Genomic DNA, 16,810 nt, shown 5'->3' with positions numbered 1-16,810 from the left:
CTGATTTAGTATTACAGTGATTGTGCTTTTCAGAATGAATGCAAGTACATTTCGCTCTCTAATCATAAGTATTATATAATCTAAGACAATTTATCATTGTGATACTTATTGTTAGGATTAATAATAATGAATGTTATTAATAATACATATCAATCAATAATATAACATACAATAAAATAGTATCATGGGAAAAAGAAGAGTATACACTGTAGTAGCAAATGTTTGTATCCCCTAGAAAGCCTGCTTAAACTTGTATCATGATGAATGTGAGTGCTGCATTTGCAAACAGAACAGCTGCAAATACACACACAATGTAACCATGAGAAAGGTAAAAGGAGTCTGCTTTTCTTCCAACAGCTGGCAGAACGCCGTATGGGCTCCTGAAGAATTCAGCTTGGCTCTAACCTGCTGTAAGACAATGTCCTTTCTCCCGCTGTGTTTTAACAGCTTGTTCCGGGTGCTGTGGAAGCACATTAGATTGCATCAGTCCAGTGTTTTGAGGTCCTATCGGACATCTTCATTTTTGGAGGCTCTGGGGTGGCTGGTTTTGGGCATAATCATGCTTAGCTGTCCAGCACATTGTGAAGTCTTTAAAATGGGACTAGTAGGACCCTGGGATTGTGACCCCTTCTTTTCCAAAGCCTTTCCTGAAGTGGCTGCTAAGTTAGCAGTGGACCGAATAAATGAGGACCCTTCTTTAGATCTTGACCAGGAGTTGGATTACATACTCCTACAAGAAGGATGTGAAACGTCCAAAGCCCTGGCTAGATTCCTTGACTTTGAAACAGTTTCATCAGTTTTTGTAGGGCCTCTGAACCCTGGCTACTGTGATGTTGCTACATTGTTAGGGAGTAATTGGAATAAAGCCATCTTCTCATGGACGTGCATCAACTCTGAGCTGGATCCTGCCATAAATGAGCATACACTTGCAAGGACCTTGCCTTCCCCAATCAGAGTTTTATTCATCGTAATGAAATACTTTCACTGGGCTCACATTGGCATCATCTCTTCGAAGGAGGATATCTGGGTGGACACGGCATACCAGCTGGCTAGGGCTTTCAGGAATGAAGGACTTCCTGTAGGAATTGTAACATCTATGGGTAATGGGGACAAAGACACTGACAAGGCTTTGAAGGAGATTGCAGGCGTTAAAAGCATTAGAAGTAAGTGTTTTATATATATATATATATATATATATATATATATATATATATATATATTGTGTTTGCTTGTTTGGTATTTATTTTACCTAGAAGATTAAAAATATACAGAGTGCAATCCCAACCCCATCAAAGTCAATGGGAGTTTTGGTATTGACTCCAGCAGAGCCAGGATTGCACCTGTTTGTAACTGAGACTTCCTTCAACCATTGAAACATCTTGTAGTACTCCTTGTGGAAAGAGTGATGATGTGATTTACAGCAGCTGAAAGTCGATCCTAGATCATTTGAGAAGATAGCACTTAGCAGAGGCCTATCTAAAAATGACCTTGCAACTTGTACAAAGAGGCTACTGGCTGGTTAGATCCCAGATACAGTTCACCTTTTCTTTTGACCATTTCTATTCTTTAGTTTGAGCACATCCTTTCAAAGCTCCCATGGTGATAAAAAAAGTTAGATTGAAGATGGACTCCAGAGATAGCACAGTGTTACAGAAAGGCAGGAGCAATGAAGAAAATCCTGTACCAAGGCATATGAAATAGCAGCATCCCTGCTATTTCATATCTTACTTTCTCAAAGTCCTTGGGTGCATGAATTCTACGACCTGTCTTATTTTGTTCAGCATGGATGGACATAATGCAGTATATTTTAAGATTGTGGCCCTAAACTATACAATGGAGTGATAGTGCTATAGAGAATGAGCCACAGAGGTATGTTTTGCTAACTGAAGGGGCATTTAGGCATTTAAGTTATACATATACCAGCATTAGAAATAAGTGTTTTATGTCAGGAGCTAATACAATCTAAGATATACCAGGAGCTAATACAATCTCAGAAATAGGAGTGTGTGAAGAAAGCAGTGCAAAAATTCAGCCTAGGATTGATTTAGATTTGGTCTTGGATGAAAGGACCAATTCAGACTGAAGTTTCAGATTCAGCGACTTGGGAGTTGTCCTCACAGGTGCGTCACCTATCCAAGACAGAAACGGTGCAAGGGGAGGGGAAGGAATTGAGACCCTTATGGTTTTAAACTTGGAGTAGATCCAAATGCTTAGTGTTCTTCAAATGGAAAGGGCCAAATCTTGGCTGGCCATTGTATAGTGGTGCATACACAGTATGGAGGCACGCAAGAGGTCCCCTCACCCCTGATGACCCAGTGGTCAGCCACAGCTCCTTGCTTCTCACTTTTGCCCGATGGGTGGCAAAATTTCTTGGGGTATAGTGCATCTTGGAGGGTCCAGGCTCAGAGTAGGCCTGTGATTAAAAGACCATTTGGCTCACCACAGTTAGAATTTCAGCTTCCTATTGAGGTGAGAGCTTGTAGGATGCATCTCTGGGTGACATGCAGCCATGTCCTCAGAAAGATGGCAGCTGCGTCATATAGTTTCTTCCAGCCAGTTCTATGAGTGTTGGTGGCAGATTGAAAAGAAGACAGTCCCATAGACCTTCCTTCCTTCACGAGAAGCCTGAGGGCTTTTTTTGCACTAGAAGAGCTCAAAGCATCCTGGGCAATCTCCAGCAGGGCTTCAGCTATAATAAAAGAGTTGGTTGGTTTGCTGGATCCCTAATTTGAAGGGTCTTCCATAGTGATAGTAGGTGGGAAAAGTATAATAGAAAAGGATGGAGATGACTCTAGAGTGAGTTGACAATTGAGGAGTCAGATTGGGATGGAGAAAGAGACCCTTATTTGGGACTGGTAGCTGAAGTGAGACAGGGAGGAAGAGGGATGGTCAATGGCCCCCAAAGGGAGGACAAATGGAAGAAATAAATGTGTGGTGAGCTCTAGGGGAAGGTTAGCCAACCTGGCCTGAGCCTTGTCTGATCCACCCATTAGCCATAATCGCCTACTCGGTGCTCTTCAAACATCAAGGATTCAACTGAGCTTGTGTGAAAAAAAAAAGTAAACTCTTTCCAATTCAAACCCTTTTGCTCTGGTCTAACCACTAATCTTCACCACAGCCCAGTGAGGGACAGAAGCATCACCTGCTTTTAGCTGATGAGGACACGGATGCACAAGTAAAGGCTTGTACGAGGTCACACAGGAAATCAATGTTAGCACAACATTTGGGACTCAAGACCTTCTTGGTCCCCTGGCCAGTGATCAGATCACACAGTCTACCCTGGAGCTGGATTTAGATACTGACTTCCAGAAGTGCTCATAGGGAAGGCTCATGCTGTCAGGCACAATTAATTATAGAGACAGTTGCTAGATTCCAGCCCTGTAATTGCAGTCGCTACCCTGGTTTCTTGTGTCTGCCTTGTAGACACATTCATTACCGCTCTGAGGTGAACATGTCATATTACTCTATCTACAATTAAAAATAAAATGGTACCAAGTTCCTTCTGAATAATGTATGCCTCCTAATCTATCTCTGGGTGAACAACTTTCATTTGCAATATTTCCCTAGTTAACTGTGATAAAGAAATGCATGCTTTGCGATCGTCTCCTGCAGCAACTTGATGATAATCAGCCATGAGTGACTGGTGCCTCCTGAGTCTGGGAGGGGAGGGGGCACCTGCAGAAGCCACCAACCCTGTCGGGGGGACACCAGCCCTACTGTGTTGGCCATTGGGGGGGCATGTGCACCCCTGTGCACCCCCTACCAGTCACCTATGTAATTAACACAGTTTAGAGAGGTGTTGAATCTTAGGATTATAGAAAAGTAGGGCTGGGAAGGACCTCAGGATGTCATTTAGTCCAACTTCCTGCTCATGGCAGGAACATCCTTATCCAAAACATCCCAGACATGGGCTTGTCTAACATTTTCCTAAAACAGTAGAAATAACCTTATCACATGGTAGTTAGCTGTGTTAGCCTGCAGTCAAGAAGAAGGTAGGGCAGGATGGCACGTTTGCAACTAAGTGCTTCAGAGAGGCATAAACTTTCATAGGTGACAGTCTGCTTCATCCGATGCTCTGAATATTATTCACGGTTCCTAAGATGCCACCCTGCCCTGCCTTCTTCCCATCCAAGTCCAGCAGTCTACCACAAAACCCACAGAGCTTATTTAAGGAGAGTTGGGTGGAGATATCTTTATGGCTCCATCCAAAGCCCAGTGGAGTCACTGGGAAGCCTCCTCAGCTCCTTTAGCAAGGTCCCAGGACCTTCCACAAAGACCACAGCAGTTCTGCTTTCTTTCACTATGCAGGAAGGGACTCACAAAAAGGTTTTTTTTTCCTCTTTTAGATTTGTCCCTGCACTGCCCAAGAAGTTGCTTTTTTACACAGACTCTCTTCCCAGTGTTCCCTGCTTACAGCTTGTAAGATCCATCTGAGCTGACAGTCTCAGCATGCCCCATCGTTGGGCTGAGCAGACAACGTGCTTGGCTTGTGGCCTCCCTAAAAAAAAAATCATCATGCTCTATAGCACATACATTGTACAGATAGACCCAAGCTTCAGATTTTCCAGCCTCCAGCTAACCAGCCCACCAGATCTCAGCCCCCTGCACAAATGCATTATGTGTGGGATGGAGCTGTGTTGGATTTGATGTTTCTATGCTTCTATTTTTTTGTGCAGAAATAAGAAAACTCAATAATGCTCTCTCTGATTTTCTTGTTTTAGTTATCATTATGTGCATGCATTCGGTGCTCATTGGAGGGGAAGAACAGGAGGCCTTGCTCACAAGAGCTCATGAAATGGGAATAACAGATGGAAGATACGTCTTTGTTCCATACGACACTTTACTTTATAGTCTCCCTTACCAAAACAATTCGTTCTACGCTTTTGACAACAACCGTAAGCTCCAGGAGGCATACGATGCTGTACTGACCATCACGATGGAGGCTGAAGAAAGGACATTTTATGATGCATTCAGGGAAGCTAAAGAAAGTGGTGAAATCCCAATGGAACTAGAAACCGAACAGGTAAGCACTTTTTCTACCTTGGGAGTCACTTGTACCCCCTAGTTGGCTAAAGGGGTCATTGATTAACTAGGTGTCAAGCAAGGGATGAGGAAGCTAGATGCGATTGAAAAAAGATGTTGTGCACTTTGAAATAAACACTGTCCACATTACTTTGGCAAGATGTTACCAAGAATCCTCTACCCCTAATCGAATCTGCATTTGAGATACTCCAGCTGTTTTACTTCTGTGGAGCACAGCTGGGTTGGAAGGTCATGGAGGATAAAAAGGCAACTTTGAGGGAGCCCATTAAGGGCTATATGCAGTAGGACCAGAACTCAGTTTTGTCCAGAAGGGAAGAGACCCAATGGATTTGTTGAAACAGTAAGGCAAGGCCATTGCTTGGTCAGTGTTTTGAGGTTTTACACTGTGATTGTAACTGGATGGCTGGATCTTAAAATGGGAGTTTGGCCTACCCTAACCTAAAACTAATCAACTACTCCCATTTGAGATCAATCAACCAATTAATTACAAAAACCACCAGTGGGACAGCAGGGAATGTGATTGGATGGGGGGAGGCTTCTGCAGCAGACTCTGAAGCAGAAAGGAAGGATAAAAAGGAACAGCCTCTAGGCCTCAAAGCCTCCTTTGCCTAAGGAAATAGCTCCATTTTGGTATTATTTTGTGGGTTTTAAGAATAAACTGTGCCTTGAAAGAAGGGCCTAATGGTATGGTGGAGATAAGCTACATGGTCCCTGGGATCCCACAGGTGCAAACCCTGGGGTGCCCCTTTAGAAGACCAAGTGCTTTGTGACGTGTTGAAAATGGCTGCAGAGATGAACGTTGTGGTCTCAGCCCTTCCTGCAACACAGCAGTTTCACAGCATCTTTGTAAAAAGTTGTTTGAAAGAAATAAAAGCATCCATACATTAATACATTTGGGTTTAGCAAAGAGCCACTTGGAGCCCCATTACTTTAGAGGCCTAGGAAAAGTTCATGTTGGCATTTAGAGGCCAGGATTAGGCAACAGCTAGATCAAGGCTTTAAATTAGGGTCTCACTTACTTTATGTGTCATTGCAGCACTTAAGCAACTCACCCTGGGAGGCACAGAAAGCGTGTAGCAAAATCTAATCATTATATGCTGATGGCAGGCCTAGGCCACCCAGGAGCTGCAAGCCTCACCGCAGTGACTTGAGAGTAGTCACCAAATGTACAATCGCTACTTCTGTGGGACAAATCATGAGGAAACAGGAACAGGAGTGCAGGTTACAGGTCAATAACTGGGCTTCCAAGGGAGGACACCTAGCAAAGAAATCCAGCTACTCGCTGTCCCTTGAATGTATCTTAGCCTTTGGATGGTGCCCAGTGAAACTGCCTGGAGAAGTGCATGGGCAAGGGAAAGGAAGACACCCCTACAATCACCCAGGTGGCAAAGCAGGAAATCGAACCCGTCTCCTTAGTCATAGACCAGTGCCCTGTCGACTGTGAGCTTTAAATTAGATGAATAGCGGGGGAGTGCTTTGATACTGGTGTCAGAGTAGCATTAACTTAATTTCTACTGTGTTTTCAGGTCTCTCCACTGTTTGGAACAATCTATGATGCCATCTACTTCATGGCCAAGGCTCTTGAGAATGCCCAAAAGGAAAGGGACCCAGTTTCAGGACCAATGCTGTCAGAAAATATCAAAAACCTGGACTTCCCTGGATTCAGCCAGAGGATATGCACAGACAGCAGAGGGCAGGGGCTGAACAACTATATGGTATTGGACACAGTGGGCCAAGGGAACCAGCTATTTCCAACCTACTTGGTGGACATGTCTGCTAAATCGGTGCAGTTCCTAGGCCGACCGATACACTTCCCTGGCGGATCCCCACCAAGACCAGACTCTGGCTGCTGGTTTGATCAGACCGGCGTATGCAGTGGAGGTAAGATATGAAATATTGGGTTTATGCAGAGGTGGGTCAAATCTGCAGGCACCCAAGACCAGGATCTGAACCCGCCCCAAACTGGAAACTTGTTCTGACCCAAGAGTTTGGCTTAGTCCACCATGTACCAAGTCAAATGGCCTGAAAGTCCAGGATATCTGGACCTAGGCCATTGAGCAAGACCCATCTCAAGTGCCCCCATCAGACTGTGACTGCTGCACAAGTTCCAGTTTTAAATGTTACCTTCTCTTGCCAGCTTGGCTCTCTTCTGGCTTCCTCCCACCCTCAGCCTCATTCTTCATCAATAACCTTGGTCTCCATTTTCAGCCCTCCACTTGTTCTGTCCTTTCCCCTAATAGCACAATAACTCCCGTCTCCCTCCACTCCACCTAAGCCCCATACAATTTTGAAGAGTCCCATCTACCTCACAGAAAAGCAGGAAAGACTAGAAAGTAGCAGCCATTTCTCTGTTTGTGCATTGCATATTTTCCCCTTACCCCACGTGTTATGGGAGTTTCTATAGGATAACGCCCATGCCCAGTGGCAAACAGGAATACAAAATAGTTTTAGAATCATTGCTGCTATGCATTTATTGTCACTGATTATCAGCTGTGTTGTCTACTGTGGCCAGTGGGTGGCAAGGATGACTTCTCCTGTGTCTTTGTAGAGTACCTAGCAACATGGTTCCTCAACTGCTATGTACTCAGGCAGAAGTGAATATGCAGCTAGGAAGTCAGCAGGTGAATCGGTGACTGCAAAGTAAGCTAAGGTGTGAATTTCCACAGCATCAGCTACTCCGTAGTACCTGCCTCTGCATGTGATAGTACCCCATGGTAAATTAAGGGAAGCTTATCCCTCACTGAAAATGGAATAAGTGCATGCATTAGCGCATGCAGAGTTTACATGTGGCCTAAATGGCAATAACTGTTTTGTGCACCAAAGGGATTAAAGGCCCAAATCAGTTGGCTGTCCCGATTAGCAGCAGCTTCTCCACATAGCTAATTAGCAGGCTGTAAGGATCACTGGAACTTATCTCAGCAAGAAAAAATAATCACTGAAAATTATTTGAGGTGTAGCTGGTTACAGACGTGGCAGTCAAAGGCTCTGCACAACAGCAGTCATTGAAGCTTGGCTGGATATGTGGGAGATTTGGTACCAATCCTGCCTTTTTGCCTTTGCACTGCGGTAATAAGGGTGCAATAAGAGAGTTGCAACAGGAGGCCAAAGCCCTAGGAGAGGATAACTCTTAGGCCACAGTTAAGGTATTTAGTGGCAACACAGAGTTATGCCTATTTTTCCTGGCCAGGCCAATAGCGGGTACATAGCAGTCTAGTCCTACTGGGGTCAGAGCTACATTGATTTACAACTATAGGCCTGGCCTTTATCCATTAGGTAGAAATCATAATCCCACCTTTCAGAGTTATGCTGACAATTTCTGTAATTAAACTTAAGGGCCAGTCCTGCTGCACTTACAACCATTGGTTTCACTGAAGAATCAGAATTAGTGCTTAATACCTACTCAGAAATATAAAGCTTCAAACATTTGTCAATAGTGGTTAGTCTTTATTTCTAAGATTCACTTTTACTGGTGGTATCCAATCCAGGTCACAGCCTGGCCCCTGGTCTGAGAGGGTCTGAGAGGGTTGGATGTGTGGTTTTAGCTCAAGATAGTCTTTGTCAAGTGGTTGGGCTAGTGGAGAAGAGAGATCAAGGCTCTTGGGTCCTATTTCTGGTTTCGGCATTATCTTGCAGTGGTACTTGAGACAGACAGGCTTACTGATGTTGCCATTCAGCAAATCAGGAAAACGGGGGCGTATACTCCAAAGGATGTCATGAGTTTTGGCTTCTGTTGTTTTGAGAGTCCTACACAAAATGAACTTTTCTGCTAAGTGCTAACCATCTGGTGTGAATCAATGCTTTCTGCTCACCCTAGCAGAGAGGTGTAGCAAGCATGCAGTGCTATAGCATAGTGCTTTGCTTCCAGGCAGTGCCTATGCAGAGAGGTAGACATCGGGTCTGGGATTCCCAATTGAGCATGCAACTGGGAATCCACATCCCATTTATTCCCAGTGACAGAGAGCAGTCCAACCCCTAAGCTTTAAGCTTCCCTTCAGGTGATTTTTTAATGTGACCACTGGTAAAGGTTTTTCCATTTTACAACACCAGCACCCTCTCTCTCTGGCACAGCACAGGCAACAGCCTCCAGCTAGTATGACCAAGTCAGGTCTTGGCGGTGATGCTAGACATGCAGAAGCTGACTTTGGTCTGGCTGTTTTTTAGAAGAGTATGACGGCCTCATTGAGGCATGGAAAGCAAACCCTGGGTCTCTTCTATATATATGACCACAAAACTGAGCAACTGCTACACAAAATAAAGACCCTGCTCAGGATGAGCTATGTCATTTTGAGCTAAGGGGATGCTTCCAGGATCTGGCTTAACATCAGCAAGCAATCAATTGAAAATGGATCTTTAAAAAGTGCTGAAATCAGATCTAAGTAGGAGACTCCACACATAAGAGGGAGTACCAATTAATTAAATTAATTTACTATAACTATTAGCTAAAGTGGGACAACTCTATGTCCAAGTCTATCTTCTGCCTGAACCCACCACAGCAAGTGTAGCTTGTTATCTAAAGCAGTCTAGATACACAGAAATAGTATTCCTCATACTGGGCTCCAGGCAGGCTCACGTGCCAGAAGGTATAGACATACAGAAGACAGAGGGAAGAAAGGGAAACTTATTGAAGATCAGCTCAATCCGCTGTAACGATGTTGTTTGTCTGCTCCTCTTCCACGGCAAATGCATTTTAAACCAGGGCATCTTATTCCTGGAACAAACAGAGTTATGTCACCATAGTTCAGGTTTGTTTAAAGCCTCTCAGGAATAGAGGCACCAGATTAGCTGATGCAAGCTTATGCAGTAAGGGGATAGATAGACATAGTAGGTATATGAGTATCAAATGATGCCGGTATAAGTAGTTAAACCTGCTTCCTCCTATAGCAATAGGAGCATGGCAAAGCAGTTGAATTTCAATGTTGTTTCTTTCAGGGTTAAAGCCCTAGCAATTAAGCTCATTTGTATTGCTACAAGAGCGCACAGGCATCATGACATCTCATGGGAGCTCCTCAGTGATAGCACCATCTCAAAGGGAGCTGGTTATAATCTAGTGGCAGAGGTAGCGATAAGACATGGAGGGAGAAGTCTCTTCTCCTCCCAGGCCAAAGCTAAACCAGTTCCTTCACCCACCCCCAGCCTTACCCTCGTGACTTCAAGCCAGTCTGGTACTCTCACTGCAATAGTCCTTTACCCTCACAAGGTCTGCCTTACTCCCCTCCAGCTCTCGTGGAGTGGCCCAGACTGGAAACCTCTAGACAAGGCTCAGTCCCAACCAGCACCATCCTGCCCAAGGCCTTGGTTTTCTCCCATTTCAACTCTCTACCTCCTGCCTCCCACAGCTCCATGCAACTGCCCCAATGCCTCCCTTTATGTAGTCCAAACCACATGATCCCGCTGTTGCATGCCCTAGACCAACACCTCCCACCAGTCTGTCTTGGGGGCTACATCTCCCAAAATCCTTTGCCTTGAAGGGCTAAGCCCCAGGCTGTCACCATCTTCTCTTGAAGGGCCAAAACACTCTTGTTGTAGAGGTTGCCCCGTACCAATGAAGGACTGCTAGCAGCGTGCAATTCTCAGTGGCCTAAATGTAGAGAAGATGCATATGAAAGAGAACAACCCCCTAAGTCTGTTTAGTAGCAAGAGGTGAAATAGCACCGTCCGCAATATGCTGCCCAACATTTCCCATTATATCCGCGACCTACTACTGGGCCATAAATATGCCTCCGGATGACCTATTTAGAAATTTAAGTTCAATGTAAATGTTTCAGTGTCAAGGTCAGGGTGAATGGACTGTCTACCCTGTGTTAAAAAAAAAAATCTTGCAGCTCTTCACAACGACATGTTTTGGAGCAGGGACTCTGAATCTGGCAGTGGGGTTGGCCTAGTGTCAGCTGGTGGGACTGGCCTTTTGGTATCCCAGGTTTACTTAAGTACACTAAGTTGTAAAACCTCCAAAAAAATCTTGTGCTGTATATGGTTGGTGAATGGTGAAGGACTAGAGGGGAAATTTGGGGGAGAGAGAAGACAAGTACCTGGGATAAAGCAGGACCAGAGCAGGAGAAAAGGGAGAGGAGTTCATTGGGAAGTGTAGGAGTGTAGGAGAAGATGAGGATAGCAACACAGTGGGAGAGATGGAGAAAGGACAGAAGAAGAAGGAGGTGGGCAGCGACAGGGGCTGATGGGCAGAGGCTAGGAAGGGGTAATGGCAGAGGGGAGCCAGAGGCTGATTAGGGAAGGTAAGGCAGAAGGAGGACACAACAGACACCAGAGCTAAACCCGCTAGTCCCTAGTCTCACCCTTCATTTGCCATCTGGCACATAGCTGTGAAACATCCAGGCAATGTATGGAGCTCCATCTTTTCTACTGAGAGGTATGCATGGAAGATAACAGCCTTCTACTGCTGCCAGTTACTCCATTGTCTTGCTCACCAAGTAGCACTATGGATCTAGAGGTCCCAGCCCTTCTGATGACCAATGTGGCAGTCAGTGGGAGTCCATGAGCTAAAATTTTGCATTGCAGTTTCTAGGATTTTTTTTTCTTCATAAAAGCTTAGGAAAGGGATTAAAAGCTGCATCAGGAAATGGTTGTAAAGCCAAGCGCTCCAAGTGAGAGAATAAAAGCTGACGGTGCAGCCTTCATTCTGTCCCCTCGTCCATCTACATTATGATCTTGCCTTTATGCATGTGGTCGCACACTTTTTTGTGCACATCCAGTGCATTGAATGAAGTAGGGGTCCAGTGACAAAAGCAGGACGTGGTGATGTATTTCCAGGGCGTGTCCTTATTCAGGGCTGTCCCTCTTGTGCGTGGCCAGAGGCTGCACATCCAAGGGCTCCCCCAGGTCCCAGGGATGCTGCGCCTCACCTCTAAGGGCAGGGGTAGGAAGCAGTAGCTGAAGGAGGTAATGGGAGCCCAGAGAAACTAGTGCCAGCAGCAGCAGGAGTGATCTTGGGAGTGGTCCCATGGGCTGTGAGTTAGGTCCTCAGAGGCTGCATGCGGCCTGAAGGCTGCCAGTTGGACAAGCCTGTCCTAATGCATGCAAGAAGGCCAAATTAGCACCAAAAGGCAGCCCCTCATTTTTGGGTGCTCGGCTTTGTAACACTAGCATGGGGGCAGGGGTCACGTCATTGCCTATCTCCTAAAATCGACACACTTTCTGATCTGTTTTCTCCCTTCCACGTAGGTATTGAACCTATGATGGTGATGCTGGGACTGGTACTGATATTTATCCTGGTGCTGTGTGGTGCAGGTCTTGCTCATCTCATCAGGTGATCACTGCCGTAATATTTTTGATTGCATGCTTGCTTGTTTGCCCTTCTCTCCTGTTTCGGGGTAGAGTTTCATCAGTAGCCCTCTGTGGCCACTCAGAAGCTTCCTGCAATGGTCCAGATCGCTATTACGTTCCCCACCGCTCTGCTTCTGCTCTCCAGCTGCCCCAGACCTCTCCATGTATACAGTGCAGATCAAATACTGTCAGCTGCACGCAGCTCCGTGAGCAACATGGCGCTACACGGATTGTGTAACATCCTGCGTAGGACCCAGAGTTGCACTAATCCACTCCGGGTTTTGTACACTAGCTAGGCTGTGACCGATCCACCCACAGGGATTTTGTGCGGATTAATTGGCTGATGACTCTAAAGCGCCCAGAAGGTGACTAGTTCTGCGGAAGTGCTAAGTATGCAGTTGTTGCTCCTGTTCAGGTAGAGGAGACTGGAAACGGCGTGGTGCTGACTGTAGGATCTTGCTATTCTGCTTATTCCAAATTGTTCTGTACTGGGTTTCTTCCCTGAAGCATCAGCTACTGGTATTCTCAGGGTTTCTAAAGGAGCACTGGTTTGCTCCCGTACAGTAATTTTCACGTCCCCTATTCTGGTAACTAGGGCTGAACCCTGCCCCTTGAGCTCCATCTGTGTTTCTTTCAAAGAACAAGAAATTCAACCATTTTCATGGCAGCCACTGTATGTGCCTTTCAGGGCTTATCCTGGATTGCTGACTTCAATAGGAGCCTTGCCATTGATTTCAATGGGGGAAGAACTAGGGGTAGTAGCATGCCACGTTGTGGGTAACCAGGGCACCCACTGAGAGGAGGGGGTGGAAAAGGCAGCTGCTCCCCCTGCCAGCCTGGCCTTGCTGCTGCTCCAGTCCAGGGTGCAGACCCTGGATGATAACGTCTCTGAATAGGGGCCTTCAGTGGCTATGGGTGTACTTCAATCCAGTCCATTTTCCCAGCTCTCTGTGCTTCCAGCTAGCTCTGTTATTTTTATCAATGACTATAACTAAAAAGGTAACAAGAAGAGCATGAAAGATGGATGGAGGCGTCAACAGCAGGACTTCCACCCCCAAATCATTTAAGTGAAGAAGGGGTAGGAGGGGCTCCTGCTGTGATAGCTGTTGGTACTTGATGCCCCAGGCCCCGTGGGAGGAACGCGTGGTCAGCCTCAGCAAACCAGCACCAGGGTATACATAGGGTCAGATGCTAGAGTGCTGATCACCACAGACACAACCATGATGCCGTAAAGGGCTTATTCTCCTTTCCAACCATAGCTAATAAATGGCGATGGATAAATACCAATCACCGAGGCCTGGAGCCAAATATTCAAGGTATGCTGGATGGATTCTTCCTCCCAATCCAGGCCAGCCCTTGACCCCCAATTAGAAGCATCTCTTGAATTTTTGATCTTTCTCCCAAGTGCAATAGCCCATGCTGCCCACACCAACCTAGGGTGCCTGGCATTGAGGAGCATCCTAACCTGCTCCTCTGCCTGAGCACACTGCTGCCTCTGGACCCCTTCCAGCTGCAGGATCCAAGGACTTTGTTTTAATCCTTCCTGACTAAAAAAAACCCTGCTCTCTCTCTCTCTGTCTCCAAGCCACTAAGCTGTATAAATAAGAGCAAGGCTCTCTGACTGCTTCTAGCGGAGGCTGCTCTCAGAGGTACCAGACCTTGCTTTTGTAAGTCCACTTATGAGTCACGATGAACTTTCAACCCCGAAGTCAACGGTCTGCAGGAGATGATGATCTGACATGAAGGAAGGGAGTATATGAACACAAAGACTCAACCTGGGGTGTGAGAGAGCGTATGGACTGATTCATAGATGCTAGGGGTTGGTAGGGACCTCACGAGATTATCAGGTCCAGCCCCCCTGCACTTGGGCAGGAAAAACTGCTAGGGTCAGATGACCCCAGCAAGATGTGTGTCAAGATCTCCAGGGTATCTTTTTTTTGTCTTTGATGCTGCCCTAGAGGGAAGGGAGCTGGATCCTGACCCCGGCCGCTGACCCCGCTGCTGTTGATCCAGTCCAATGAATATTACTCATTCAATCTAATGAATATTGAATACAAGCTGCAGAAAAGCCCCCTGCTCAAGGCAGGAAAGTGTGTGGACTACTATCCTCTGGGAAAAGGTGGGAGGGCTCTTCTCATCCCCTCCTTCCAGCAGGGGCCTGGATGATCCTCTTCTACCAGGGCTAGAAATAGACTCCAACTACCAGCAAATGCCAAAAACAGCACTGACATGGCTACAGAAGTGCCACTAAGGTGCACAAAGGTGAAAGAGGATTTAGCCTTATGTGTCCACTTAGTCTTTACACAGGTGTAAAGGCAGGTTATACCAGAGTAAACATGTCACATGTCTAAGTCCTCGAAGGGCTGGCTCCCCAGGTCGTGGGAACCAGCTGAGCCCCACGGAGGTCAGTGGCGACAGCTCAGTCGGTGTAGCCCATGCATCCTTAGCTTAACTGATACCCCAGTGGAACATGTATGTGAAGAACAAAGACTTTCTTGCATACATGGGTGTCAGACGAAAATACGTGGCGGTCTAAGCATTCATACGTAACTCTTAAAAATGCCTTTTCATTTCTGTTCTTGCTGTGCCCTGCTCTTCTAGCTCTACAGAAGATGCTTTACAATCCAATCACTTCATAGAGCTCAGGGGGCAAAGCCAGAAGCGATATATAAAAAGTGGATGCAAACTGCATGTTGGTAAAATGGCACAACTCGGAGCAAGTCTTAAAGGAGCATGAAGTAGTAGCAAGTGGAAGTTGCAGTCTTAGATTTCCTTAGCCTGATTTCCATCTCCCTCTGAATCCAGAGCAGCTGATGGGACAGGGAAACTCCACAGAAAGTCAGTGCCAAGTTCAACCATGGTGTCAAGTGGAGTCAGCTCCATTCATTTGAGTGATTCGATTTGCTGGCTCTTGGATTGAACTGGAACCAGCTGGGAAATGTTATCGAAGCTTGACTTTCCCCAGATACTCAGCAGTTCCCAGAAGCACAGACAGGGCGCTGGCAGGCTGTCTTTTTACATCAGTCCAGAAAATACCTGCCAAGCTGTTTGTATGTTCTTCTCCGAAAGGGCCTGTCAGTAAGTACTTTCGCTAGCAAGTCGAATGCCGGTTGCCAAATCACATGCTTTTTTTACCAAGTGTCTGAGCTTGACTCAGATGAAATCAATAGGAACTTGAATCACTAACCTGGGCCTCAGTTCCCCCAGGACCTGGACATGCGAGATCCATATCAATGTCTTTGCATTGGTTTTATACTTCAATATAAATTACACTAGAATCTATCAAGAAGCAAGGCTGTCTTAGGATGATATCTTTTACTGGATCAACTATGTCACTGGGACTAAAGAGAGGCTTTCGAATGCAAGATATTTTTTATCTAACTTTATCTCAACGACATAGTTGGTCCAATAAAAGATAGCACCGTAAGAAATCCTTGTCTCTCACACCATTTCTGGGCCATCACGACTACAACATCACTCTGACACTACTAGGAGCTAAAACAGACAGCTATCTCAGGGCAGCTGTCCCATGAGATGCTGTAACAGTACCCTGACACTAGGGTTGCCTATACACATGCCCAGAGGTGGGAGGGAAGCATTTTAATTAGAGTGGTTCCCAGGCAGCCCTCTAATTAAAACATTGCAGCATCATGTGCATTAAGCTCTCAAATGTTTAACAATGGCTGCAGGATACTTTATCTAAACCTTATTCGATGAGGTTTAATTAAAGCACCCCACGGCCATTTTTATATACACAAGGGCTTAATACACATGATGCTGTGGTCATGAGTGACTGGGCCAGCCTCCCGAATCTGGGGGGTCACCTGTAGAAGCTGCCACCGGCGGCCCTGTCAGGGCCAGCCCTACTGACAGCATCAGTGTCAGCTGTCGGGGGGGGCCACTGGCCCCGTCGGGGGGGCACGTGCACCCCCATGCACCCCCTACCAGTCACCTATGGCTGTGGTGATGCTGCAGTGTTCGAATTTGTATGCAGAGCAAACTCGATTAATCAAGTCTGCTCCGTCAAGTCAAGTCACGTTCTAGTTAGGACACCAACGAGCATGTGTATAGGCCACCTAGGTGATAAAGGAATATGTGAGTGAACAAAGGCTTGATCTGGAATAACTACACACACACAGCACTTACACTGGTGTAACATATGCTGGTGCATTTTTACTGTTGAGTTTTCCTGGGTACCCCAGTATTGTATAAGTTACGTAGACGTAGGAGTGTCTGCTGCTATTTTTTTTTGACAGCTCAGTTGCCCAAACGAGGATGCCAACCAATGTCCTTTACTGTGATTATATGAATGTGCTAGGGGTGGGAGCAGATGTAACATCTGAAACACTTCAAAGTGCAATGGAGTTTGAATTGTTTTACAACAAAGCATTTCAGCTGCAGACAGACATACGGCCTCTGTCATGTCCCCCCCACACACACCATAGCACTTCAAAATCACAGCACTAGCATGCAGTGGTAGTGCTTT

General features: G+C 46.0%; 1 protein-coding gene across 1 annotated transcript in view; it reads left to right on the top strand.

Moving 5' to 3' along the window:
- Positions 1 to 289: 289 nt before the first annotated feature.
- The window catches only part of GUCY2F (guanylate cyclase 2F, retinal), a 64,904-nt gene continuing 48,383 nt past the window's right edge, over positions 290 to 16,810 (top strand). The window contains exons 1-4 of the mRNA XM_019479387.2: positions 290 to 1,163; positions 4,722 to 5,023; positions 6,570 to 6,924; positions 12,223 to 12,307. Of these exons, the coding sequence (XP_019334932.2) occupies positions 320 to 1,163; positions 4,722 to 5,023; positions 6,570 to 6,924; positions 12,223 to 12,307 (1,586 nt within the window). The 5' untranslated portion in view covers positions 290 to 319. The remainder of the gene's footprint in view (positions 1,164 to 4,721; positions 5,024 to 6,569; positions 6,925 to 12,222; positions 12,308 to 16,810) is intronic.

Source organism: Alligator mississippiensis, chromosome 1 (assembly GCF_030867095.1).
Source record: "Alligator mississippiensis isolate rAllMis1 chromosome 1, rAllMis1, whole genome shotgun sequence".
Taxonomy (NCBI): Eukaryota; Metazoa; Chordata; order Crocodylia; family Alligatoridae; genus Alligator; species Alligator mississippiensis.
This window is presented reverse-complemented; position numbering and strand designations above follow the sequence as displayed.